Below are 25,439 nucleotides of genomic sequence, written 5' to 3'. Positions count from 1 at the left end.
GATATTACAAGAAAACTATGTATGGACCAGTATTTCTCATTAAAGGATCAGTTCAATTGTGAATACTCTTACATTACAGAAATATCTTTTTAAATTTAAAAAAGTCACCTGTTTGGCACAGTTTCTCATTCTTGGGAGCATATAAATTTCTTCAAGTTCCTTTTGTCTTTCTTCCTCTTCTAATCGTCTTCTTTGATCTTCTGGAATGATTTCTTCCCAATTCTTTGAATTTCTTTCAGGTTCCAACTCAATGTCATCTTCATCCATATTTGAAAAGTTGGCAACCTGGTAAGTTCCAGAATTTTAACAGAATAAGCATCAGAGAACTCCTCCTTAAATTATATTTTTCTTTTTTTAGCAGGGAGGAAGCTGGCATACCAGAATAAGACAATAAAATTTAAATATCCTCAGGATAATGAATATGAATAGGGATCAAACCAAGTATGATTGCTAAACTAAGGTCCTTCTTTCTTTAGGTCAAAGTAGATCAAACCAATGACTTATAAGCTCTCTTCCAGGAATGATTCTGTTTTGCTCTGCTGCTTAACAAAACTATTACAACAGAACTAAAGTAAATTCCACAGAATAACAACAAAGTAACTTATAGTAGTAGCACACTAAATCACCTTCCAAAAGAATTACCACACCAGCCATTAACTACCTTAATAACAAATCTAATCTACAAAATAAAAACTATAAGTGCTGCAAAACAATCCAATACTCTTATTTTTTTATGACAATAGAAATAGTAGCTAATAAGCTACTGACAAGATACAATATTTACATTTCCTAAGCTCTGCTTTCTTATTCTCTAGAAAAAAGGGATATTAACAGCACACTAACATTTGTGAGGATTAAATAATACATTTAAGAAACTGAAAAGGCTGTTTCATAGAAAGTCATTAAAGCTAACTACTAATACTAGTACATTAAATAAACCTTATAGATAAATGATTAAGACAAGAAAGCTATGCTTATCCTACAGAAGGAATGGGGCTGAAAATAGTTTATTCTCATGTCTGTTACTTCAAATGTGATGACAGCCTTAAAGCCAGCTAGCTGTATATGAGTTATTAACTCACTGGTATAAAAATAATCTATATTGACTGTATATTATTACTATAACTTATCAGTGACTTTTTTCAAATTGCCTATTAGTCAAAGTAAAAGCATATAGTATTAACTTAATGTAAAGAGTTAACTAAATCATATCCAGAGGGGGTGTCTCCCAGAAATCTTGATCTCTTACCAGTATTACTGAAAGTCTTCTCATTTATTTCCCTGCTTCAATTTTTGCCCCGCTACAGTACGTCCTCCACATTGCAGCCAGTGACCCATTAAAATTACAAAGGTTTTTATTCACTGTTGTGCTCCTGTGCATAGCACATTGCAGGTGTTCAATAATATTTGAATGAACAAATGATATAAACTGAATTGATTCTTAAAAAACCTCAGTTCATGGAGAATGGCTAATATTCAGAGGAACCTACTTTATACCAAACAATTCACAACTTACTCTATATGGTTGTATATATACACAGCCGACTTGTGTTGCTTAAGCCCTCACCAAACCAGGTGTATTAATAAGTATTAAAAGGAGTCTACTGCTTCCTTTGTCAGACTGATTTACTTGAGTTTTCATAGTTGTGATAAAGCTTAATCTAATGATTAAAACTACTCCAATAAAACTCAGCTAAGTCTTCAGTCATGGAAATCTAAATAAGAGATCATATTCATTCATTTACCAAAATATTTGAGGACATGCTATTCACCAAGCACTTGTCCAGGTGCTACTTAGGAAATTATAGCCCTCCCCATCCCACTACATGTAATTATTTATAAATGATTTGGTACCTTTTGACTCAGGTTTATATTGGTTTATATTTGTCAGAATAAGGGAGAAAAGCTATAAAAGCAAATTGTAGGAAAAGAATATTAAACATTTTTGTTTAAAAATTATCTTGTTGACTATGCTTAAAGAAGAGATTAATAAAACACTGACAAAAATGAAATCAGTCCCTCTCAATTTATATTAAAAAAAAAGAGAGAGAAAATCTACCTTGAACTGGGAAAGCAATTCATCTCCGACAGTTAAAGGGCCTGGTTCATTTTCATGAGTTTCAGCCCTCTTCAAGATTTCATCTATATCCATTTCCTATAATTAGAAACAAACCTTTATTTTAAATATACTTTGATATATTTTAAATTTTAAAGTATAACATAAATAAAACAAATATATTTAATACTTTATATTTTAAAGTAAATATACTTTATTCTTACTAAATGCAGTTTAAAAGATGGCACATTTTGAGGCAAGTGTTTTTTTTTTTTACCTGGGGCTCTTGTTCTTCTCCTTCAGGTTCCTTAAAAAGTTCTTCAGCACCAAACTTTAAAATGGCTGATAACTCTTCTTTATTGAAAGGAGTAGAACTAAAATCAGGAAAAATAAAAATGCTCAACCTAATACTTAAAAATTTAAACACTTATAGCACTTTTGTTAACACAGTTTTTATGACAGATACATGAAATATTTAGATAGGTAAAGTATTATTAGTATACTTGCTTTGAAACTAAAGGATTTGAGGCCTAGAAGTTAAAGAGATTTCCTCCAAGATTACAAAACTAAAGTGGTGAATGTATGCTTTTGACTAGAAAAGTACTCCAGTGTGTTAAAAAATAAAAAAAAGGCCAACACTAAATATAATACTTTAATGTCCCACTTACCATATGCAACATTTCAGAAAAACAAGTACAGTATGATTCTAAAATGACATTTTTGGGTAACTACCTTGAGGGGGCAGAACCTGTGTGTAGCACTGTCTTCCCAGTTGTGTCCATTCTTTGAATCACAAGATGATCTAAAACCATCTTCTTTTTAGCCCTTTCAAGAATATCCTCTTCAACTGATCCCTTTGTGACTAGTCGATAAATATTCACCTGTAAAAATACACATGATAAAACAAAAAATGTAGTTAAGATTTGTTTTGCTAATCTGAGGAGCCCAAACACTGGAGTACAGACTGAAGCTCATCCTGTATGAAGTATTCAGAAATCAAAAATCAAAATGTAAACAAAAAAAATATACAGCAATATGTTTTAAGCTAAATTTCCTCAATTTAAAGATTATTTTGAGGGTAAGTTCTTCCTTATATTTTGGTTAGGAAATTTTATTTGCTTTCTTTTTTTAAAGGAATGGCAGTAATTTAAAATTATCTTTTACCTGGGAAAAAAAGGAAAAATTAAAAATTTTTGACAACCTGATATTAGTTCCCTCAATTATGATTATTACTTCATCATTCCACATAATCTAAAATTCTATAAACCACTCTCTTAATGACAAAGCTCTGCTATAAAATATAGCCTTCCAAAACAGACAAAAATTGATGTGCAGTAATTTTATCTAATTTCTCAAGGTCAGCAATTCTATATCTAACAGTACCACCATATAGGAATAGTTTGAAAATTTATGGAAACATTTAACATTTTTAATGATTAGGTGGGCTTATCAGCATTTACATCACAGGGACTTGGGATACTAGATATTCTGCATCAAACTGTACATAAGAGCACAATGAAAAATTATCCTGAGTCTCCCAAATGACTTTAAAAGACCTTTGAAAAATTACTTTAATGCTAAATCCTATTTTAATATAAACAGGCATTTTTATAATGTACAATATACACAAATTTTTAGGGTTGCAACTATTGTGTAACTAGGCAAGTAATTGGGTATTATTTTATTTGGACCCTTAATCAAAAGATACCATTTCCAAATGCTTATGGCATTGGTGCCACCAATAAAACTTATCTGTATTAGTCACCTACAACTACTCATGTTGTAGTTGTTGCACGGAAATATTTAAGAGGAGATCTGAGACTCCTTTTGTCAGATTTAGAACCAAATACTACTAAAACAGCCAGGTACATGAAGCATAGGAATCTTAATATTTCATCTATAATAAAATAATACCTTATTTATAATCATTAACAAAAACATATTTCATATTTTTACATTGATGTTTTGAAAATGTAACATAATGGTAAGAAATCTGTATTGCCATATTTTGCAATCTTATTCAAATAGTCTTTCCAGAGGTCTACCATTCAGCTTCCTATATTATATTGTCTAATCAGATCTTTTTTTGAAGTATCCTTTATTTTCCATCACCTATTAGAAAATGTGGCCAAGTTCTTTTAGTAGTATAAATAGAATCTGAGTCTAGCTATTGCTGAAGATTTCAATATAGGAGATATCTATTCAGTGCAATTAATCACTATTCTCCATCTTGTTCATAATTTAGGGATATTTTGACTCTTCATATATACACTGGGCCCCAATCACCTGTAAGAATATCGTTATTTCCTCAGTTTTCCTCTTTGACAGTCTGTAATTGTCTTGGTATGTCGTTACCCCTACTTCAATTTTCCCTCTTTTTATAATGTACAAATAAGTCTGCTACTATCTAAGCAACACTAATTTTTATTCTTATGCACCAATATGCCCCTGCTCTTTTCTTCCTTTGTACTTCTTATGAAGAGTAAGTCCTGCTCTTATTCTCCCAAATCTAAACTTATTTACTATATCCTAAAATAGTCATATATATGGAAATATGTATTATTTGAAAAGAACTCTCTTTTCACCTAAATTACTGTTAAGGCACTAGAATGACTTCTCAAATTACATGTATCCATTTCAAAGTAGAAAAGACGGTGCTAATAAAAACAGCTGTATAAAAAGAGGTCATTGGATCTGATGAAGTTAAGAACTACTACTCTATAAATACAAGCTTTCACTTAGGGGTATGAAATGTTCTTTCAGAGTATAAAAAGTACAGGAAAAAGCATGACACATTCTTGATGGGGCTGTTTTATGGGAATTTTGGGTAAAATATTTTTAGTTCAAGGTCATGGATATATTTTTCAGTAGAAAATGTTTAAAACATAATATAAATGTGCTAAACCTTTTTGTGCTACTTGTTGCTATCTCTTGCTTTGGAGAAGTTTGAGAAATATTACATTAGATGGAGGTAAATGAGTTAAAATCCAAGAACCAAGGCATCGTCAGAAGGATGACAGATGGTTTTTCCCAAGGCCTATTACAACTATGCCAGACAGTTGCACAAATCCAGTAAAATGAGAATGGTTCTTTTGCATGGAGAATCTTGTAGGCACATCATAAAATGAGGCTAACAAAAAGGTAACAATGTACTAAGCAAAATATCTTTCAATGGTTAAAATTAGCAAACGAAGATATTTTAAAGTTTATACATTTGAATAAAAAACATTGTACTCTACAGTTGTAAACAGAATGTATGATCAGAAGAGAATGTGTGATCCTATTTAGGCATGGTTTTATCTCGGTTCTATCACTTTAGGTGACTTTGGTAAATACGAGTTCCTTTATATCCTAACTGTTTAAGGCAATGTTACTGTGTTTTAATGATCTTATCAGGATAAACCAAAATCATTTCCAAACACTGATCATAAAAAAAGCTTCTCAAAGAGTAAAATAAGGGGAATAAAATAATACCTGTTTCTTTTGCCCAATTCGATGAGCTCTAGCCTGTGCCTGAAGATCATTCTGTGGATTCCAATCAGAATCAAATATAACAACAGTGTCAGCAGAGGCTAAATTAATTCCTAGACCTCCAGCTCTTGTAGAAAGTAGAAAGCAAAAATCCTGTAAGGAATTATAAATAGGTACAATTTTATAATCTTCTAGAACTGTGACTGTGAATAATCAATATGAAAATTTTACAACTGATTTCTTTAAAATGTATTTTCCCAATTAACTAAAAGGTAGTTTTTAAAAATAATAAAATATATAAACCTCCAGCCAAAACAATCAACAAGACTCCAAAATACAAATACACATGAGAATAATGACCATCAAATTCAAAAAGAATTCTAAAGGAAAGTGGGCTAATTTATTTTGAAGCAAATTAACCATCTTCGGCTGAAACAATATTGATTAAGTGCAATAGTCTTCAGATATAACAGAATGATGAATTTAAAAACCCAACTTGCAAATCAAAAATGGCTAGCATCAATAGGTTTTCTTTATTAAACAAACTGTTAACTATGACTAAAACAATTTATTTACAATTTAAAAAGCACTCATACCTCTGATCCTTCAGCATTAAAATGATCTAGAGCTTGTTTCCTTAGCTCCCCTTTTATTGATCCATCTAATCTCTAGAATAAAACATATTAAAATATAATAAGATAAAAAATTTAAAAAGGAATTAAAATCAATTACAAAATTACATAAGTATGAAAATGCAGCATTATTTTTGTTAAGACTGTAAGAGTCAAAAGTACTTATTAGGCAGTAAAACCATTCCCAGACATTCTGTCTCCAGAATCTGTGCTCTGAAGTGCTAAGACTGCTTACTCTAATAAGTAATAACAGCATTGGTTATCATTCTGCCTGAGACACATTGTAAGAGATACATTTTACATGTGAAGGAGTAGGCATCTGTACACCCCAAGTTTCATGACCCAATGTACTGATTACACACTGATTAAGTCCAGTGTGGTTACTGGACCAATAGCATCAACGTGATCTGAGAACTTAGAAACTCAAATTATTGAGCCCCATGGTGCCTTGGGTATGTGACCTGATTTTTCTCCTTGTTAGTTTCCTCCTCAGTAAGTGGGTGTAATAATAGTAACAATAGTAATGAGTACTTCCTTCATAGAATACAGAGGATTCTATGAGAGAACATAGTAATGAAACATTTAGCACAGTGCCTGACATACATCAAGTGCTTATCCCAAACATTATCTAAACAACAGATATCCAGAAACAAATTGTAAATAGTGTTGTTTCTTTTTCACTAAAAATTACAATTAGTAAAACTTTTTACAAAGTAGTGATGTATCATTTATTAAGGTGTGACCTGAAACAAAAGATTGTTAAAAATTCTTCTGTCCAGGAAGTGATTTGGGAATGAGGAGGGATTGAGGCAGAGTGTTTACAAATACTTCTGTACTATGTTTTTTTGTTTGACCATGTACACATACCAGTTTGTCGAAAAACAAACCAACACAGAGCTGGGGTGGGAATGGGAGTAAAATGGGGGAACATAGGGTGGTAGCTAAAGAGTAGGGTTTCTTTTGGAGGTGATGAAAACATTCTAAAATTGACTGTGGTAATGGTTACTATGAATATATTAAAAACAACTGATTTGTGTATTTCAAATGAATGAATTGTATGGAATGGAAATTACATCTGAATAAAGCTGTTTAAGAAAAAGAAAAAAAAGCAAACAATGGTACTCTTCCTATACTTTTTCCCCTAAATGACTACATTATTTTTCAATCATGTTCATATCACCAAACATCTGTCCTTCACAGCACTTACCACAGTTGTAATGTATTATTTATTTGTAATTACTTGCTTAATTTCTATGTCTGAACATCAGGTTGTAAACTCCAACAGAGCAGGGATTATGTGCACTGTGGTTCATCATTATGCTTCTACTTCTATTTTACTACCTGCACTAAATATACATCATTTACTAGCTGTACATACTGTTTGCTATTTCAGGCCCTGTTCATAAAAGCACTAAATAAATTATAAGATGTAAAGTACTGAAAACTAGCACCTGACTCTAACATTAAACACTCATCCATATTAACTTTAATCATGTTGAATGAATTTGAAAATAAATATTGACTAGATGGAATATAAGCCCATTTTGGTCTTTTGGGATGACCTCGTTTTATTTAAACTATTCATTAGAATCATTATGAGCACATAGACCTTCAAAATCTCCAACAGTCTTAGTAGCATTCACAAAGAATGCTCTCTCTTTTCCTTCCTCAAACTGAAGCCTACTATATATGGTTGCCTCTTTATAGATTTGAGCACAGAGGAGATCTAGAGACCTAAAGTAAAAATTAAAGAAAAATTGTTTTGCTGCTTAATATAAGGTCAAGAGAAAAAAAGGGAATAATGAAAAATAGAATTTAAAAAAATTGTATTTTCTTAAAGTACGGTTTATATAAAAATCTATACATTTACTAAAGATTTTCAAAAGTAATTTTGTAGAACATGCTTAGGAATTAGATATAATTTAAATAGACAAAAAAGACAAGATGAAATGCTTACTTGAAAGGGGAACTGACGGTATTTCAAATATTCTGCAAGTATATCTAACATCCGCACCATTTGAGAAAATATAAGAACTCTGTTGCCTCTTTCTCTTAGGCGAATTAACAGCTTGTCAAGAAGAATCAATTTTCCGCTACTACGGATTAGGTGCTAAGAAAACAAAAATTACTACTGTTATAACATGTCAAAAAGAATCAATTAAATGAAACAAATGCTCCACTTAACATTTTAATTTCTTTCATTATTTTAAATTGTGATTTTGTTTTTTCAAAATATTGAAAAACAGCTCATTTCAGTTTCCAAAGTTTTGGAACTATCATTTTGCTCTATGACTTAAACTAAAATTTTCCTTGCAATTTACCACCTAGGTTTTTGCTGTATTTTCAGGAGGAAAAAAAGCACTGTTTTACTCTATTTGCTGGTTATTGCACTATTTCTCCAAAAACCTGAGCTGAAAACCAAAGCACTGAAGAGAAGTAGCAACCAAGCAACCAAAGGCTTAAAGAGTAAGAAAATGTGTTCTAATTTATATGTATCAGTCACTGATCCCAGCACTGCTTAAAATTACAATGATCAAAGCATTGCTGTGGCTGGACAGCCATTTATACCTTCTTCACACTTCTCTTTTGTCTCCCAGAAGTGCTCGGAAGGGTAAGATCTGAGGTCAAGATGCCCTTAAGACTTCCATTTGCCATTACCATGAATTCAGCATATCACTATTAGTGAATTTTTTTTTTCACAATTAAGAATACACTAAGGGATTTTTGCTAGATAAATTATGACAGCCCACAGTTAGAGAGATTAATTTTAAGAAAAGTGATCAAAATAATTAATTGGATAAATTATTATTTTAAGGGGCTTAGAGACTAAAAAATAATGAACACCATTAAATATACCATTAACAGAATTTCTAATATATTAAAGCACTGTGCCTCGTTCAGTTATAACTAAAATAAACACTTTCAGAACTTTGTTTTACCACAAAGTAACAATATTTTAAAATTCTTACTTGTAAGGCCTCCTGTTTATTATAGAATTCATTATTGTCTGGTGGTTTAATGAGGTAGCAATGGTTACAACATTTCTTTAGCTCCATCATAATGTTCAAAAAGCCTGAGGTACTGCCCTTGGAACCTTTGCTGAGGGCTTTGTAATTCCTAGTTAATATCCATCTGCAAAAATCACAAAAATGTTGTTTAGCAGAACAATTACCAGGATGAAATCTTAAACCATGAAAACAATCAAACAATAAAACAAAATCGCACCATTACAAAGTTCACAACTAGATGTAAATGGACCAGAATTTGTTCACAAGACTAATGAGAACATAACCTGTTATCTGAACTATTAACTATATACAGTAAAGGCTTAACGAAACATAGTGACTACAGTGTACTAATCTTTTTCCCTTCATGAGGATACCTGGTTTAGCCACATTGCCTCCTTGAAATTACAATTACACAATACATACGTAACTTACAGAAAAACTAAGGTTATTTTACTACTCTGAACCATGTATATAGCTATATATTATTTTGTCTTCTATCACCTTTTATTTTCTTCCATTTTTACAAGCTTAGTCTTCAAGGGGACTTAAAACTATTATTACTCTAATTTGCCTGAAAATGATAGCGGTGGGGAAAGTGGAGATGGTTAGTGATAAAATAAGACTGGCTATAAGGTGGAAATTAAGCTGAGTGACAGAAATGTACTACCCTCTTTTTGTACGTTTGAAATTTTCTGTAATAAAAATTTTAAATTAATTCAAAGGATGTGTCTTTTAAATATATGGCTCATATTGTACCATAAAATATGTCTGAGAATTCAAATGCATCTAGCAGTTTTATACAATTAAATGTTTAAATAGATATTTAAGTTAGTTTTAGGACAGTTACTCCTTTTTGATTCTTTGAAGTGTTACTATATGGATCTGACATACATAAATTTTTGTAAGATATATGTATTACTATTACTATTCCTCAGTGTGTGTGTGGGGCTAAAATTTTGTTCCATGTTTCTTTTTCTGTCCTCTACACTGGTGTCAATGATCTAATTATCATTAATTACTTAATGCCTTAGCATCATGGAAATCCTAACGTAAGAAACCCTCTATAAGGTAAGAGCATTAAAGAGAGAAAAGCAATTAATGATGAATCATGTAGTCTCGTCACCTATGATCTTGAACTTGCCATTAAATCTCTCTTTATTCCAATATACAATTGAATGAACCTATTCTAAAATTCAAGAATTGCTACTACTCTTTAAGACCCTATTGGGGTGACGGAGGCACCTTGATGAGACAGGGACAGGAGGGTTATTTAGACTTTGTTCAGAACATGAGCTCTTTTTATAGCTTACTTGTAATATTGTTTCTGTAAAGCACTCATTTCCATTCTTAGAATCTGCTCAACCTTGGCAGGAAGAGATTTTTCCACATCTTTTTTAACTCTGCGTAACAGAAACGGCTCAAGCTCCTTGTGAAGGCTTGCATAACCATATTCTCTGCCTTTGCCATGTTCTTCTTCAAAATCTTCCCAGGAGGAAAACCTTAAAAGTTTAAGAAAATGGAAGAATCACCAAAAGAAGTAAAACTGCATATGAGATTTTCCAGGGTAGTCACATATAAACAAAACATAGAGTTTTAAAGAAAAATTTACTACTACTAGTAACTATCCTTCCCGAGAAATCTACCATATATCTATAAGGAGAAATACAAGAAATCGTTTTATAAAATTTATTTTTTCCTTGAGTTAAGTAAATATGGAAGCATTTTCAAATATGAAAGCAATTGCCACTAAAGTAGTTCTCAAAAGAATAATTTTAAAGTTCTGAATCTATAGAAACAGAAAATGTTGCAACCTTGGACAAGTTATTTATCCTTATCTAGTCTAGTTTTCTTTATTTGCTATTGTTAAATACTAAGAACGATATTGTTAGTTTTTCAAGCAGGGTATACTCTGATCATGGGCAAAATCAACTGTTGTAATTTATTATACACGGCTCAAGCTTATTTATTTTCAAAATTGAAAAATTAAATTATTACTGAAAATACAAAATATTCCAGCCCATTTCCTTTCACTCCCTACTTCTACGTAATCGGTGGCCCACTGTTTGAGGGCAATAAAACTTCTTATTAACCTTATTAACTACAACTAATTATTTTCCTGATAAACTTAGGATACAAAACATTAAAATTCTATATCCCAATTTATCTTACTTTTCTGGCATAATGAAATGTAGCAAAGACCAGAGCTCTTTGAGGGAGTTTTGTAGAGGAGTTCCAGTGATAAGGAGACGGTGATTGGACTTAAAGTCTATTAAAGTTTTATATAGGAGAGAATCATCATTCTTTAATCGATGTGCTTCATCTACACCTATAAATGCCCAATTTAGACCTCCAAGGAATGCCTTAAAATGAACAGAAAAACATAGTTAATACTTTGAGAGAAAAATGGTATTCTAACTTAGCCTCCCATTTGACATGAATTTATATTATTAGTATGAAGCAAATCAAAATAAAAGACAAACTTTAGTCTAGTTTTCAAATAAAAATTATTTCAAGATTTATTGGAATCTTCAAGTCAAGTAATTCATTATGCAAAATGAAGTTCCTTCTGTGACTAATTTTACCATTAGAAAACAGCATTAATATCAAGTCAAATTTTTACACTGGAAAGGAAGAAAAACAATAGTATCATTTAAAATTTTTACAGAAGATTTTTAGTCTATATGCCCAGTAGAAGCCTCTATTAATGCCAGTTTGGAGTACATAAGAACACTATCTTACTCCAAGTGTAGATATAATTCACTCTAGGATTTTCATGAACAGTGCACATCTAATATATAAATGTGGGTCTCTGATTTAAAACAGATACAGGCCTGACTCTGTTCCTTAATAGTTGTATGACTAAGCAAGTTCATTAACTTCTTTAAGACTTGACTTTTCTTTCCAATAGAGATAGCAATATATTATAAAATAGTTGGGAATTATTTCAGATACTAATATAAAGAATTTAATAAAATAATAGTTATAAAGCATTTAGCACAGTGTTTCATCCACTGATAGTTTCTTAATCCTATTAGGTATCTTCTCTTCTTAAAGACCTCACAAATCAAACCTACACAAACTATTTTCCTTTAAGTCAGCAAAAAGTTGATAAACTTTTTCTGTAAAAAGTCAGATGGTAAACATTTCAGATTTTGCAGACAAATGTGTGGTGGGAGATCTCTGATACGTATTTTCTGTGGTTTGTTTCTACAGCCCTTTAAAAATGTAAAAATCATTGTTAGTTCACGGGTCATAAAAAAAAAAGCCAGAGTTGACCCACAGGCTGTAGTTTGTTGACCCTTATTTGTATTTTTATCCTATCCACAACATTTAGTAAATGTAAAATTGATATACACTGAAAAGAAAAATGTGTAATACATACCTTATCCTTTAACAGAATTTCATAAGTTGTTAATAGTATATTAAATTTTAACCGTTTGGTTTGGGGATGCATCCATTCATGAGTTCTGATCTATCAAGAAATTTTAAAGGCAATTTTAAGGTAAACACTACTTTGCAAACTTGAGTGTACCCATTTAACTCTATTTTTTTTAGGTATACTTTTACTTGAGTATCTAAAATGAAATCCATTCAAAATACATAAAAAGCTATGTATGTATGTATGTAATAAAACTTTTAGTTATTCTTTATATAGTCCAGCAGGCTATGCTGATCTTACCTATCATAAATAAAATACCACAGCACATAGAAACATTTTATATATAAAATAAAGCACACGTTTTTAAGAACTGAAGAAAGTTCTCCTTCAACAAAACACAAATGATTAACTCATTTAATAACATAACACTTAGGGATGAAATATTTTGGGGTTTGCTTCATAATTAGGAGGGAGGAAAGTACACTGTAGAGGTACAGAGAATGCAAAAAGTTGGCAAAGATTAAAATTTTGAAGTTGCAGATGGACACATGGAGTTTTATTATACTCTGTCTGCTTTCACATGTATCTGAAACTTTCCTATGACAGATAGGAAAAAAGATACATACGAAGTAACATTAAACCAAAAGTTGATTTTTATTACAGCCAATTAAACCATGTATTAAGCACCTACTCCAGCAGCAAAGATAGAAATTAAGACTATTGAGATCCTTAAAGACAAGCATGCCTATACTTTTAAATTTATGGAGAAGCAACTTACCATGTTTCTGCTGTTAATGTCGCCTAAATAAACCACAGCATTCATTTGAGAAGCCCATGTCTGAATTTCCCTTTGCCAGGAAGTGAGCGTGGAAAGTGGTACTACTAATAGAAAAGGTCCATATAATTGATGTTCATGAAACAAATAGTTCAGAAATGAGATCGTCTGTATTGTTTTTCCAAGGCCCATTTCATCAGCAAGTATGCAACTATTTCCTCTATAAAGTTAAAAACAAAATAATGCATGCAATAAAGATTCAAATTTACAAAGAAATCTTTTTACATAACCCATGTGCAAGTTTATATTATATGAATAAATAAAATTAATCTGATAGGTATTATATATAACACATAAAACGTTCACTAGTTATAAATAATAAATGTAAAGGCCTTTGTAATAATGTAAGAGAAGTGGATGGAGTTTATCATAATTTTAGGTTAGAAAATGCATAAGGAGTGACAGTATATCTTTAGTTAATTATGTACAAGTGGTAGAGTCCTGATATATTAAGTAAAAAGTAAGCAGAAAGAGAACACACAAGCAAAAACTACAGCTATGGGAGGTTAAAAAAAATGCACGCTAGGGTCACCTATATTCCTAAAAATAGAGGAGGGGACAAAGGAGAAAGAAAAAAAATAAGAGCTAAATGGGCATTAGAAATAACTGGGAGTAAGAAGAATAGTCCAGACTAGTGTGGGATAAGAATGTATATATATTTTGGTTTTCAGTTCAATAAAAACTTATTGAATTACTGCAACAAAAAGGTTAACTCAAACTTCACTAGATTTTCTTCTTAGTATGTAGTAAGTTATTCACATACTGGGAAATTGAAATACCTAAATATAAATACCAAAGGGTCTTAATCTTCATGTTGGTGAACATTTTCCAAATCTTTTATTTGTAAAATTCTAACCCTTACAAATACATCTTTTATTTGTAAAAATTCTACTTACTTGCACCAAGAATGAGCAAGCCAATTTAAACCATTCAGTTGATAATCTCTTAGTTCTAATCCTTCATGTCCTCCAATATAGGATGGCTGCTTCTTTAGGGCTACAAATCTTGGCCTTTGTTTTAATACCTTTAGTAAAAATAAATGTCATATGAACAATTATTAAATATAAGAAATTATATTAGAAGATGAAAATCTCAGCTTTGATCATAAAATCCGAGATTTCATCTCAAATCATCAGGCTTAGAAATTCCATGATTCAAACTACACCTGAGGATTCAGTTGAAGACAACTGTTTCCTATTACTATGACCAGAATGTAGAGTCAAATATTTCACCTTTTTTTTAACAAAAAATAAGAGTTAAGTGTCTACCGAAATAGTTGGGTTTCATGTATTTTAAAAGCAAACAGCTATGTTAAATTCATTCAACTATTGCTCCAGCTGTGACCTAGAAATAAACCATAAAATTGGCTTGACTTCACATTTGATTTCTGATTTCTAAATTACCATTATGAATTTAACTTAATCTTCTAAGAAAACAAACTGTAGTACTACATGGACCCCTAAACTATCATTAATACTAACTTGAAATACTTGTATTACACAAGGTAGTCCTTGATACTTTCTTATGGGCACATCCCTCTCTTCCTTTCTTACCTTCAGAGAAAATATTTACTACCCTTCATACCGCACCTACTTCCCTAAGACTTTTTTCCTATTTGGTTTGGTTTCCCTAGTCCACTCCCCACACCAACCACCAATTTATAATCTTTCTAGCAGTTTCACTCACCAAGGCTAAAAAGACAGTGCCACATCTAAGACCAGTTACAGGGATATCATTTCTTGTAACCTCTAGCAACCAAGCAGTTCTTTCCCTCAGCCTGTCTGAAATCAGGATCCAACTCTCTATTTGGGCTTCTATTATTTATGATGCATAAATGTACTTTCAGTCATTAAAAATGTTAAATAATACTCACTTTGCAATCTTTAAAAGGAGTGGTTTTTGACTGATTCCTGCTAAAATACTCATCTATGCATGCTTGAAACTTTTTGGAAATGAGAGCTCCATCTTCCCAGCTGCACTCTGAGTATGGAAGGCCCTGCCACTTGCAATAATAATCAGGATAACCAGCTGCTGACTTTTGATTGGAATGAGCTGTGACACAAATCAGGTTTAAAAAAAAATTTATTGGTTACATAAACTTACCAAAGTAATAACTCTTAGTAAAAATTACACAAATAAAAATTAGTCATCTGGTTTAATATCCTCTATTATAGTAAGAGAAAGCTACTGTATTTGATGTATAAGCAGTAAATTCAGAGTTTTTAAGGATGATTTCAAGCATGGAAAGAGAAAAGTTTTTTAGAATCATTTATTACTAACCAATTATTCGTTCCACTATTTGATACTGTTTATGTAGATCATCTGTAAGTTCCTGCTGACAATTATAATATTCCACATCTTCTGGAGAAGCATTTTTCAACCTGAAAGATTATTAATGCAGGAATAGACTTCAAAATCTCTTCTGAATAACCCACACCCCCCACTACTATCTGTAACACAAATTCTTTTTCCACTTATCATAATGAAGAAATTCAAACAGAAATAAAGCATCATTAATTTTTAACTTTAAAAATTTGTAATTTAGGAGATTCATTCTAACGTAACTGTTATCAGGAAGAGTTTAGAAATGGCTGTTCCTAAGTTTTACCTTGAGATGAAATACTGGTGAATCTATGTAGAAATAGTTATTTTAGCTTATCATTTGATTCTTGGCTATGTATTTTTTTAAACAAAAAACCCTAGTAGTAATTTTTGAACTATAAAAAAATCAAGCATAATACAAAACATATTTACCATCTTTTTGTCTCCTGGTCTTTTTTCTTATAATTATCCAATTTTTTCATTCCTCTAACATTCTGCTGTTTAAGGGTTTCTTCTGTCTCCCAAGTATTGTGGATATGGGACCAGCCTTTCCACTTAATTAAATATTGGATCTCTCCTGGTTCCTTGTTTTTTTCAAATTCTGCATTTGGGTCACCATCTGCTTCAACTGCATAGATGGTTGTAGTAGCACCAGTGGCTGAAAAAGAAAGCATAATACATTCATGTAATTATGTTACATATTTGCTTTCAACTCAAAAATTAAAGAGTATGAATAACAAAATATATGCTCTCATTTTTAAATAAGTAAAATATCAGGATACAAGAGTTTATGGGCAATTATATTAAACATATATAAAAGAAACTCAGAATTTTGGAGAAGATGATCTAATTTAATACCCTCAGTTTTAAATTAATAAAAACAATGACACACTTACGATCATATAGCAATTTATAATAAGTGATGATTGGGAGACTGATAATTGGAAATTAGAATAATTTAAAATCATCTTTAAAAATTGCATGACCAGAATTACTATGCTGAAGAGATATCTGCACCCCCATGTTCAATGCAGCATTATTTACAATAGCTAAGACATGAAACCAATTGAAGTATCCATAAACAGATGAATGGATAAGGAAAATGTGACAGACACACACACACACACACACACACAGAAACACTACTCAGCCATAAAAGGAAGTGCTGCCATTTACAACATAGATGGATATTAAGGGCATTATGCTAAGACAGATAGAAAGACAAATACTGCAAGATCTTACATATTTGATAAAAACAACAACAACAAAAAACACCTTACAGAAAACGAGATCAGATTTGTAGCCAGGGTTTGTGGGGGATACGATGAAGGTGATCAAAAGGTACAAAGTTCCAGTTACAAGATAATAAGTACTATGTTGTAACCATACAACATGATGACTACAGTTAACACTGCTGTATAGTATATCTGAACATTGCTTAAAGAGAAGATTCTAAAATTCCTCACATCTATGAAATGATGGTTGTTAACTAAACTTATTGTGGTAATCATTTTATAATATATGTAAGTCCTTATCCTATCCACCTTAAATTTACATAATGCTGTGTGCCAATTACCTCTCAATAAAATGGAAAGAAAAAAATGCACATCAAGATAACTAAAAATAATCCACATATATGGATGAAAGGAAAAAACAATTTAAAAACCAAACTGTGAAACTGAAAGTACCTACATTAACAAAAGTATTAAAAAAAAAAAATACCTCCTTTTCTCCCAATCCGACAGTCCATAAATCGTTCTATTGTTTCAAATTCTTCTTCCTCAGGTTGAGGAACATCCTCACCACAGACTTCAAGTAGGTCATCAGAATCTGTTTTCATTTCTTCATCTTCCTTATAGCTAACATTGACAGTTGCTTGGCGACGAGAACTTCTTTTATCATTATCATAATCTTCTTCATCATCCTCTTCCTCCTCAGATGAATCAATCTGTCTCTTTTTCTGTCCAAGAATCTTCTTCCCATTGTTTGACTTAGATCTAGGGAAGACCAGGGGGAGGTGTTTTACAGAAACACTGTAATAAAACAAGATTTCAGAAATGATACCTTCTGCAACCAACAATTTTCAGCATCAAACTGAGAATAGGATATACTTACCTATTTTGAGATTTTCTGCTTTTAACTTTGTTTTTTGGCTCATAATCAGATTCTGTTTCATCACAACTGCTTTTATCTCCTTCAGATTCTGAATCTGAACCAGACTGAGACGGAGATCCTGACCCAGACATTTGCCAATCTTCACTGTATAAAAAATAAAGTATGTTTATTTTATACTTAAATCATAAAGTAAATTCTACCTGATAAAATATAAAACTAAACAAAATTATATTCCAGTTAATATAAAAAATATTGCTTTCACCCATACTAAAAATATTAAATTGTTTGTAGAATAAGAAAAATGCTGAAAAATATTTATAGATTTCTCCTATAAGGACAATTTTGTTATTAGTCATTTAGTTACACCTCAATGAGTGGCAAGTAAGTAAATGTTATTGTGATTACCATAAGGATGGACACATTTGTTATTATACCTGCCTTCCCCAAAACAGAGATTCCAATCCCTTTCATCTTAATTTTCTGGAAACTGTGACATTTAAAAATATACCCTTTGTAACTGAATTTTAAAATAATATACATTCAGTAAGCTTAAAATACAGTATAAAAAATGTAAAAAAATATCAGTTCATCTAAATATTCAATGATTATCTTACCTTTATTATTATTTTTAGTCTATTTAGTCTAATTCCAATCACCATGTAGAGAAAAAATATTGATGCATATGCTATTATTCTGCTATAATATAAATTTCAAATGAGAGACACATTAAGTCCTTATTCATACACTATATCCTCTCACAACTACTGCTGTTTCTCCACTGCCCACCATGTCTTGCATCAACCGTGACCATGTTAAAGCTTATATAAGCAAGCACATATGAATAAAATATGATTTATGACAAAAACGTAATAGAGTAGAAAATACTATTTTACTTGGTATCTTTTCAGAGTTTGCAAATTAGAAGTAGCAATAGGGAGAACATGAAAAGTCTCCACTTCCTATTTTTTATAATATAAATTATAATGACTTTTATATCCAAGCAAGTTGATCCAACATCCCAAAATACTTGTTTTTAAAAATATTTTTTGCCTGCACCATGCCAAGATTAGAAATTACCAACTCAGTAGAAGGGTTAAATAGCTTATGAGACACAGTAATTGAAAATGTACTGAATAAACTGGAAGACAGATCTGAAGAAATTAGCTAGAATGCAGCACAACAATAAAGAGGCAAAAAACACAACCACAGTTGATCTCCAATAGGTTCTTCACAATGGTATAAAGGTCATATCAAAGTGTGGACAAAGGGTTTGTTTGTGTTTATACAGAGGATCAAAGCCTAATGTGGCTACACAGAAAACGAATTAAGATACGATATGAAGAAGAACTTCCAACATCAACATCCTCTGGAAGAGTCATTCCAGAAGATCATCATCAAAAAACTTCAACAAAGATCCTGGCGCTGTTGCAGTTGTAGCTGCATTCATTCCACCGGTTCCTGGATTTGCCATTGGAATGAAGAAGGAGATATCTAAGCTGGCCTGTGCATACAGTAAAACAACAAATTTGACTGGATCTATACTGTTGGAACTCAACCAAGAATTAGGAGAAGTGCAAGTTGCAGTGCTTCAAAATCATGCGACTATAGACTATCTACTGTTAAAAGAACATATGGGATGTGAACAGTTCCCAGGAATGTGCTGTTTTAATTTGTCTGATTTTTCTCAAACTATTCAAATTCAGTTAGACAATATCCATCATATCATTGGTAAGTTTTCACAAATGCCTAGGGTACCTAACTGGTTTTCTTGGTTTCACTGGATATGGCTGGTAATTGTAGGTCTGCTTTTGTTATGTATCTGTATTCCTATTCTGTTAATGTGTGTATGCAATTTAATTAGTAGTTTGTTAAAACCTATACATGCTTATGTTACTCTACAAGAAGACATGTCAAAGAAATAATCAATCTTCCCATGTTTTCTTCCGTCTACTACTTCTATAGCTTTTCTTCTTCCTTCCTAATTACAACCCTTTAGTAGCATTCGTGCCTCATATAGAAAATTGCCGAGTATCATAATTCTTCCAAGTGGTAAAGATACCTCAAGACAAATGCTGGGCATAGAAGCTACAGGGCATAAATCTGCAAAGAAGTAAAAAGCTAACCTTTTCAAACAATATTGCTTCTCTCTCACTTACCAACTTTACATTTCGCTGTATGGCCCTGGAAGATGACTGGTTAGCCAGACACGGGTAAGATTCCTCAAGGGAGGAACAACCTAAGACAGGCACAGTCAAAGGGGGGCCATCAGGTGAGAAATTCGGGATCAACAGAGGGGAGGCTTAGAACCTCACCCCCCCGTTTTGAGAGAAATCTTCTGCATCTGTGGATGTTTTGTTGCCCTTGTCTAGCTTGGATTAATACTTAGTCTATAGGCACAGACCTGATCATCTACATTTGCCCTCTTACAGCACTAAATTATGTTTTCTACCTTTATCTTGCATCTACCTACCACTTCAGCATTTTATTTAAAAAAAAATAATAATAATAATAATAAGGGAGAAATGTGGGATTCACATATAAATCAAGTATAAAAATCAAACGAATAATCCTATCTGACTTGATTGTTTATAGTTCATGATGCGTGATCAAAACTGAAAGTTTCTGTGATATGACTACCCTTGCACTGTTCACCATGTAAGAGCTTATTCACTATGTAAGAACTTGTTCGTTATGCCTCAGAAGATTGGAGACTGTTGAGAATTAGGCTTGAGGTTGATTAATGATTGTGCATTGAGTCCCCTATACAGAATTTTATTGTTGTTAACAACCATTTAATCAATAAATATGAGATGCCCTCTCAAAAAACAAAAACAAACAAACAAAAAACACAACCACAGTAAGATTCATAATAGATAGGACAGATGATCCAATAGATACATACAATACATATGATACAATAAGACAGATATAACAGTAGTCCTAGAGAGGTTTACAGAACGAGAAAGAAAAATTACAGATAACAAGAACTGACTTTTCAGAAATAAGATAATTTAATATTAAAAAAGCATAAAACAAAATTCATAAAGTGGGATAAATAACAAATCAAAAGCTAAGACACACCAAAGTGAAAGTGAAGAATATCAAAGACAAATAGAAAAATAAGAGAAAAGACAATGGAATAATGTTTTTGAAAAAATGAAGAGAAAAAAAGACAGACCATCCAAATATCTGAACTGAGAATCTGAAGCACTCTTAAGACTTTCTGGGTCAATATCTTCAGGACAGTGAGTTACTAGATCAGTTCCACGAAGGAAATAAATTTCATGTGCAGATGAATAGTTAAGAATAGCTATTAACATAAATTAACATAATCACCCCAAATCCATCATCTGTTCATCCCTACTCTATGTTTCCCAAGTCATTAAGATTTTCTGATATTATGCCTAATTCTTTAAAAAAAATATAGGAGAAAGGAGTTATGGGAGATAAGATAAAAATCTCTGCTGGTCACAGAAAGATAAATGTTAAGAATTAATGATTTAGAAGGGAGGGGCGGAAGATGGCGGCGTGAGTAGAGCAGCGGAAATCTCCTCCCAAAACAACATATATCTATGAAAATATAACAAAGACAACCCTTCCTAGAATAAAGACCAGAGGACACAGGACAATATCCAGACCACATCCGCACCTGAGAGAAGCCAGCGCCTCGCGAAGGGGGTAAGATACAAGCCCCGGCCCGCGGGAGCCGAGCGCCCCTCCCCCCAGCTCCCGGCGGGAGAAGAGCAGGCAGAGCGGGAGGGAGACGGAGCCCAGGACTGCCGAGCACCCAGCCCCAGCCATCCGGGCCAGAGTGCAGGGCGCTCGATACTAGGAAAACAGGGCAGCAAGAACAGTGAGCAGGCACTGGAGGCTGGGCGACAGAGGGCATAAGAAAAGCGCGCGACCATTTTTTTTTGCTTTTTTGCTGTTTTGTTTTGGCGAGCGCTTTTTGGAAGTCTTAAAGGGATAGGGACCCCAATACTAGGGAAACAGGGCAGAAAGACCGGTGAGCAGAGGCCTGAGGCTGGCACCGGAGAATAAAGAAAAACGAACGACCACCTTTTTTTTTTTTTAATTAAAAAAAATTTTTTTTTTTAATTAAAAAAAATTTTTTTCTTCTTTTTTTTTTGTGGTCGTTGTTTTGTTTTGGCGGGTGCTTTTTGGAAGTCTTAAAGGGGCAGGGCGGGTCACTTAATCCAGAGGTAGGGAATCCGGGATCTCTGGGCACCCTAACCCCTGGGCTGCAGGGAGCAGGGAGGCCCCTTACGGAGATAAATAGCCTCCCAGCAGCTCCTGCTCCAACGCGACTCCACCATTTTGGAGTAGCTGCCCGAGCCAGGCCACGCCCACAGCAACAGCGGAGATAAACTCCATAGCAGCCGGGCAGGAAGCAGAAACCCTGTCTGCGCGCAGCTGCGTAGCACAAGCCACTAGAGGCCGCTGTTCTCCCAGGAGAGGAGGGCCACAAACCAACAAGAAAGGAAGTCCTTCCAGCCGTCACTCGTCCCAGTTCTGCAGACTATTCCTATCACCATGAAAAGGCAAAGCTACAGGCAGACAAAGATCACAGAGAAAACACCAGACAAGGAGACAGACCTAACCAGTCTTCCTGACAAAGAATTCAAAATAAGAATCATAAACATGCTGACAGAGATGCAGAGAAATACGCAAGAAAAATGGGATGAAGTCCGGAAAGAGATCACAGATGCCAGAAAGGAGATCGCAGAAATGAAACAAACTCTGGAAGGGTTTATAAGCAGAATGGATAGAATGCAAGAGGCCATTGATGGAATTGAAATCAGAGAACAGGAACGCATAGAAGCTGACATAGAGAGAGACAAAAGGATCTCCAGGAATGAAACAATATTAAGAGAACTGTGTGACCAATCCAAAAGGAACAATATCCGTATTATAGGGGTTCCAGAAGAAGAAGAGAGAGGAAAAGAGATGGAAAGTATCTTAGAAGAAATAATTGCTGAAAACTTCCCCACACTGGGGGAGGAAGTAATCAAACAGACGACAGAAATACACAGAACCCCCAACAGAAAGGATCCAAGAAGGGCAACACCAAGACACATAATAATTAAAATGGCAAAGATCAAGGACAAGGAAAGAGTGTTAAAGGCAGCTAGAGAGAAAAAGGTCACCTATAAAGGAAAACCCATCAGGCTAACGTCAGATTTCTCAACAGAAACCCTACAGGCCAGAAGAGAATGGCATGATATATTTAATACAATGAAACAGAAGGGCCTTGAACCAAGGATACTGTATCCAGCACGACTATCATTCAAATATGATGGTGGGATTAAACAATTCCCAGACAAACAAAAGCTGAGGGAATTTGCTTTCCACAAACCACCTCTACAGAACATCTTACAGGGACTGCTCTAGATGGGAGCACTCCTAGAAGGAGCACAGCACAAAACACCCAACATATGAAGAATCGAGGAGGAGGAACAAGAAGGGAGAGAAGAAAAGAATCTCCAGACAGTGTATATAACAGCTCAATAAGCGAGCTAAGTTAGGCAGTAAGATAGTAAAGAGGCTAACCTTGAACCTTTGGTAACCACGAATTTAAAGCCTGCAATGGCAATAAGTACATATCTTTCAATAGTCACCCTAAATGTTAATGGGTTGAATGCACCAATCAAAAGACACAGAGTAACAGAATGGATAAAAAAGCAAGACCCATCTATATGCTGCTTACAAGAAACTCACCTCAAACCCAAAGACATGTACAGACTAAAAGTCAAGGGATGGAAAAACATATTTCAAGCAAACAACAGTGAGAAGAAAGCAGAGGTTGCAGTACTAATATCAGACAAAATAGACTTCAAAACAAAGAAAGTAACAAGAGATAAAGAAGGACACTACATAATGATAAAGGGCTCAGTCAAACAAGAGGATATAACCATTCTAAATATATATGCACCCAACACAGGAGCACCAGCATATGTGAAACAAATACTAACAGAACTAAAGGGGGATATAGACTGCAATGCATTCATTCTAGGAGACTTCAACACACCACTCACCCCAAAGGATAGATCCACTGGGCAGAAAATAAGTAAGGACACGGAAGCACTGAACAACACAGTAGAGCAGATGGACCTAATAGACATCTATAGAACTCTACATCCAAAAGCAGCGGGATATACATTCTTCTCAAGTGCACATGGAACATTCTCCAGAATAGACCACATACTAGGCCACAAAAAGAGCCTCAGAAAATTCCAAAAGATTGAAATCCTACCAACCAACTTTTCAGACCACAAAGGCATAAAACTAGAAATAAACTGTACAAAGAAAGCAAAGAGGCTCACAAACACATGGAGGCTTAACAACACGCTCCTAAATAATGAATGGATCAATGACCAAATCAAAATGGAGATCCAGCAATATATGGAAACAAATGACAACAACAACACTAAGCCCCAACTTCTGTGGGACACAGCAAAAGCAGTCTTAAGAGGAAAGTATATAGCAATCCAAGCATATTTAAAAAAGGAAGAACAATCCCAAATGAATGGTCTAATGTCACAATTATCGAAATTGGAAAAAGAAGAACAGATGAGGCCTAAGGTCAGCAGAAGGAGGGACATAATAAAGATCAGAGAAGAAATAAATAAAATTGAGAAGAATAAAACAATAGCAAAAATCAATGAAACCAAGAGCTGGTTCTTCGAGAAAATAAACAAAATAGATAAGCCTCTAGCCAGACTTATTAAGAAGAAAAGAGAGTCAACACAAATCAACAGTATCAGAAACGAGAAAGGAAAAATCACGACGGACCCCACGGAAATGCAAAGAATTATTGGAGAATACTATGAAAACCTATATGCTAACAAGCTGGGAAACCTAGGAGAAATGGACAACTTCCTAGAAAAATATAACCTTCCAAGATTGACCCAGGAAGAAACAGAAAATCTAAACAGACCAATTACCAGCAACGAAATTGAAGAGGTAATCAAAAAACTACCAAAGAACAAAACCCCCGGGCCAGATGGATTTACCTCGGAATTTTATCAGACATACAGGGAAGACATAATACCCATTCTCTTTAAAGTTTTCCAAAAAATAGAGGAGGAGGGGATACTCCCAAACTCATTCTATGAAGCTAACATCACCCTAATACCAAAACCAGGCAAAGACCCCACCAAAAAAGAAAACTACAGACCAATATCCCTGATGAACGTAGATGCAAAAATACTAAACAAAATATTAGCAAACCGAATTCAAAAATACATCAAAAGGATCATACACCATGACCAAGTGGGATTCATTCCAGGGATGCAAGGATGGTACAACATTCGAAAGTCCATCAACATCATCCACCACATCAACAAAAAGAAAGACAAAAACCACATGATCATCTCCATAGATGCTGAAAAAGCATTTGACAAAGTTCAACATCCATTCATGATAAAAACTCTCAGCAAAATGGGAATAGAGGGCAAGTACCTCAACATAATAAAGGCCATCTATGATAAACCCACAGCCAACATTATATTGAACAGCGAGAAGCTGAAAGCATTTCCTCTGAGATCGGGAACTAGACAGGGATGCCCACTCTCTCCACTGTTATTTAACATAGTACTGGAGGTCCTAGCCACGGCAATCA

The 25,439-nt window shown here is 33.4% G+C and overlaps 1 protein-coding gene across 5 annotated transcripts in view; it reads right to left on the bottom strand.

Annotated features, from left to right (window-relative positions):
- The window catches only part of CHD1 (chromodomain helicase DNA binding protein 1), an 82,152-nt gene that overhangs the window by 20,586 nt on the left and 36,127 nt on the right, over positions 1–25,439 (bottom strand). For 3 of the 5 annotated variants that reach the window (XM_036925771.2, XM_036925773.2, XM_057493079.1), the window contains exons 6-23: positions 17,819–17,962; positions 17,426–17,736; positions 16,136–16,361; positions 15,662–15,762; positions 15,255–15,433; positions 14,278–14,405; positions 13,325–13,541; positions 12,550–12,639; positions 11,337–11,527; positions 10,478–10,666; positions 9,129–9,291; positions 8,117–8,269; positions 6,124–6,195; positions 5,531–5,680; positions 2,789–2,937; positions 2,334–2,430; positions 2,060–2,155; positions 109–285 (exon numbers count right to left, since the gene is read on the bottom strand). In XM_036925771.2, the coding sequence (XP_036781666.2) occupies positions 109–285; positions 2,060–2,155; positions 2,334–2,430; positions 2,789–2,937; positions 5,531–5,680; positions 6,124–6,195; positions 8,117–8,269; positions 9,129–9,291; positions 10,478–10,666; positions 11,337–11,527; positions 12,550–12,639; positions 13,325–13,541; positions 14,278–14,405; positions 15,255–15,433; positions 15,662–15,762; positions 16,136–16,361; positions 17,426–17,736; positions 17,819–17,962 (2,833 nt within the window). The remainder of the gene's footprint in view (positions 1–108; positions 286–2,059; positions 2,156–2,333; positions 2,431–2,788; positions 2,938–5,530; positions 5,681–6,123; positions 6,196–8,116; positions 8,270–9,128; positions 9,292–10,477; positions 10,667–11,336; positions 11,528–12,549; positions 12,640–13,324; positions 13,542–14,277; positions 14,406–15,254; positions 15,434–15,661; positions 15,763–16,135; positions 16,362–17,425; positions 17,737–17,818; positions 17,963–25,439) is intronic. The other 2 variants (XM_036925772.2, XM_036925774.2) reach the window with 1 other exon arrangement.

This window comes from Manis pentadactyla, chromosome 2 (assembly GCF_030020395.1).
Source record: "Manis pentadactyla isolate mManPen7 chromosome 2, mManPen7.hap1, whole genome shotgun sequence".
Taxonomy (NCBI): Eukaryota; Metazoa; Chordata; class Mammalia; order Pholidota; family Manidae; genus Manis; species Manis pentadactyla.
The sequence above is the reverse complement of the archived record's forward strand: the minus strand, read 5'-3'. Positions and strand labels throughout refer to the sequence as shown.